Consider the following 3,588-nt stretch of genomic DNA (forward strand, 5'->3'; position numbering starts at 1 on the left):
CACCAGAAAGCCCCACGTTGGCTCCGTGCCACCCAGGAGGAGCCAGGGGACCTGAGGGACCAGCCCTACAGCCCCGTGGCATTGCCAGTGTGGGCTGGGGCACCCCCAGCACTCCTGCCCTCGCCCACCCCGGCAAAGCCCCTTGCCCAGCACTCACGTTTGTTGTCTTCTTGTAGTAATCGATGTGGTGGATGTCACGGGCCAGACCGAAGTCAGCGATCTTCATCACGTTGTCCTCGGTCACCAGGACGTTCCTGGCCGCCAGGTCCCTGTGGATGCACTGACCCAGCACGGGACTGTCAGGTGGTCCCCAAAGCCCCCAGGGGGTTCCCCATGATGAAACGGGCCGGGAGGGAAGGGTGCACCCCCAGAGCCCAGCCATCAGGCTGCCCATCCTGCCACAGCTCCCTAGGTGCTCCTCACCTTCTTGGAGGCCAGGTACTCCATGCCACGGGCCACCTGGTAGGCACAGGAGACCAGGTCCTTGAAGGAGAGCTGCTCCTCGGGGACACGGGTGGGGTTGTAGCAGTACTCCATGCCGGGGGGCCGCCGGGCCTGCAGGTACTCCCGCAGGTTCCCCTTGCTCGCGTACTCCACGATCACATAGAGGGGTCCTGTGGGGAAGGTGGGATGAGGGGCTGGACCACCGTGGGTGTAGGATCAGCCCCTCCAGTGCAGATGGTGGTCAGAGCAGTGGCAGAGGGGACCTCACCATCCTGCGTGCAGGCCCCCAGCAGGTTGATGATGTTCTTGTGCTTGCCGATCATCTTCATCATCTCCATCTCGGAGATGAGGTCGGACAAGTCCTTCTCTGTGGCGTCGGCTGAAGTGGAGGAGAAGGCAGAGGTTGAGGGGGGACCAAGCTGAGTCCCCTCACGTTGCACACACCCATCCCCATCCAGGGTACTGTGCTGGGACTCCCCTTCTTGCCACCACTTACACTTGAGCATCTTCACCGCCACCTTGGTCACCCGGTTTGGCTTGTCCTTGTCGAGGCCGATGGCTTCTGCCAGCACCACCTGCCCGAAGCATCCTTCTCCCAGGGGCTTGCCCAGGATCAGCCTGGCGGGAGGAGAGACCCCAGGGTGCGTGTGTGTGGGAAGCACGTCGCTCACCAGTGTAGACATCCATGATGCCACCACCCAGCTTGTGCCGAAGTAGGGATGGGACCTCACCTGTCCCGGGGCAGCTCCCAGCGCGGGTCCTCGGGCAGCTCGTACTCGGAGACGCCGGCCAGCATGGGGGTGCCGCTGGAGGAGAGGCGGGAGGGCCGCACCAGCATCACGCCCGAGTTCATGGAGGAGCTGGAGTCGGCCGACACCTGCAGGGACCGTGCGTTACCTTCACGCAGCGCCGGGCCCCGCGCCCGGCCGGGAGATGCTGACCTGGAACCTTCACCTCCCAACCCTGCCCGCAGCCCCCTCTGCCCCATCGGTGCTGCCTCCACGTTGGACCTGGACTAAACCATTTTTAATTGATTTCTACCACGCTGATACCATGAAACACACAGCCTGGGAGTCCTCCTGTCTCCTCAGCGTGTACAACACGCTCTTCTGCTCCAGCGTTAAAGTGCTGCCAGTCCTTTGGGTCCTCCTTGTCACCCTGATGCTCACAGCCCATGGACAGTCCCCACTCCACACCACAGATGGGCACGAGGTCGAAGAGGGTGGCACAAGGAGCAAGGCAAGATGGTCCTGGGCCTCCCCCCATTCATCCTTATCCAGAAACCACCCCCCCTTGGAAGGGTAAGTCCCCCAGGAGGGGCAGTAGGTATAAACAAACCCCCTCTCTACTTTCTGTTACCTGTCTGCGCAGGGGGATGCTCTTGGCCAGCTTGTGCACGGCCAGCTGGCTGTTGAAGTCTGTCTTCTTGGTGGTGCTTTTCATCTTGTAGATGATGACGGTCACCACCATGCAGGAGATGAGGAAGGCGCCCGTGCAGTAGATTATGATCTCCAGGTAGAGGGGGGACGTCATCATGGCTGGGGTGTCCTCAATAGCTGGGTTGGTGTGAACAGGACATTAGCACCCGTGAGCCCACCTGGGGCCAAGGAGCAGAGCGGTGCTGGGGGAGCCCCTGCTCCCCCCCAGGATCGACAGGGTCCTGCCTGGGTGCAGTGAGACTGGCGGGGATGCCTGCCCACCTGCCCTGGTGGGGAAGGTGTCTGTGTACCCCCGCAGCCAGGCAGAGCCTCTGCTGCATCTGCACGGCTGGCCTGGGTCCCTGGGCTGGGAAGGGGTCAATGACAGAGGTGTGAAGTTAGGGGACAGTGTCCATGTCCCCTTGGCCAGGTCTCCCACAGGGGGCTGCGTTGGGGATGCTGCTGCATCACTCCATAGGGCTGTGGCACCCCCGGGGACAGGTCCCCTTTCCTTCTCGGGGTCTGGGGTCACCCTGAGCACAGCGGGGTACAGGGGCCATCCAGCAGTGCCTGGGGTGTTTCTGACAACGACCAGCAGAGCCCAGGGCAGAGCAGGCAGAAGCACCTCCAGCAGCAGGGATCTGCCACGGGACCCCCTGGCTGAGGAGGAGGAGGGTCCCATCCCTGCAGTGCCACGGGCCAGCCCCTGCTTTGGTGGCCGCTGGTGGCAGAGGAGGTGGCAGTGCCATGCACAGCTGAGAGCAGCTGCAGCCACACAGCACGGCCCCGTATGGCCACAAGCCCTGGTGAATCTGGCAGGGTGGGAGCTGCCATCGCACCCCTGGCATCCCCCCAGCCTGACCCCCCTAAAGAACAGAGCCTCAGAGAGAGGTGTAAGAGGGAGTTGAAGGTTTCTGTCCCACCTCCGAGCACACCCGGCTGACAAAGCAGTGGCTGATAACGGGGAAAGTTTTTGGCTGGAAAGCAACAACCACACAGCATCCCAAAAACTTTCCTGGCTGCAGTTATCAGGCTTTGGTCCATGCAGCATTGATGCCTGAGGAGCAGCATCAATGGGGATGGGGACAACCGTCCCCAGCAGTGCAGCAGAAGCAACACACAGCCCCAGCACGTGTCCTGTGCCACTGGGCAAGGCCAGCTCCCTGGCAGGCAGGGGGGCAGCCCTGCCAGCACCCCCCGGACCCTGCTGCCACCCCATACCCCCCTGCGTGGGCAGTGCTGGCCATGCCCTGGGGTGCAGGACCATCCTGCTCCGGTGGAGCAGCCCCTGGTTAAGCTCCCCCAGGTATGCATCGCCTGGGCCAGGGAGAGAGCGGGGAACAGACCCCAATAGGGGGTTGAGGGGGCTCAGGGTGGGGGGACATGTGCCCCATCCCACTCTGGCTGCAGGGAGTAACCCCACAGCTCTCCAGCTGCTCGCCCACCGGCTCCAGGTGGGCAGGGGCTGGCAAGTGCTCTCTCCCGGACCACAATGCATACATTGGAAAGGAGGGAGGAAAGGGAGAGGAAGAGGAGTATATACCTTCGAGAACTGTCAACCATGCAGAGTGATGGGAGATCCCAATAGAATTACCCGCCAAACATGTATACTCCCCAGCATCCTCAAATGAGACATTCCTTAAGTGAAGGACTTCCATTTCTTTGTCTGTTGTGTTAACGCCAGCCGTCTGGAAGGAAAAATGGAAGCAAAAAACGGAGAAGCAAA

The 3,588-nt window shown here is 61.9% G+C and overlaps 1 protein-coding gene across 1 annotated transcript in view; it reads right to left on the reverse strand.

Moving 5' to 3' along the window:
• Window positions 1-3,588, reverse strand: part of FGFR1 (fibroblast growth factor receptor 1) — a 20,493-nt gene that overhangs the window by 2,253 nt on the left and 14,652 nt on the right. The window contains exons 7-13 of the mRNA XM_009993224.1: window positions 3,406-3,550; window positions 1,783-2,000; window positions 1,176-1,321; window positions 941-1,062; window positions 713-823; window positions 424-614; window positions 145-280 (exon numbers count right to left, since the gene is read on the reverse strand). Coding sequence (XP_009991526.1) covers window positions 145-280; window positions 424-614; window positions 713-823; window positions 941-1,062; window positions 1,176-1,321; window positions 1,783-2,000; window positions 3,406-3,550 — 1,069 coding nt within the window. The remainder of the gene's footprint in view (window positions 1-144; window positions 281-423; window positions 615-712; window positions 824-940; window positions 1,063-1,175; window positions 1,322-1,782; window positions 2,001-3,405; window positions 3,551-3,588) is intronic.

Source organism: Chaetura pelagica, unplaced genomic scaffold, assembly GCF_000747805.2.
Source record: "Chaetura pelagica isolate M959 unplaced genomic scaffold, ChaPel_1.0 scaffold302, whole genome shotgun sequence".
Lineage (NCBI taxonomy): Eukaryota > Metazoa > Chordata > Aves > Apodiformes > Apodidae > Chaetura > Chaetura pelagica.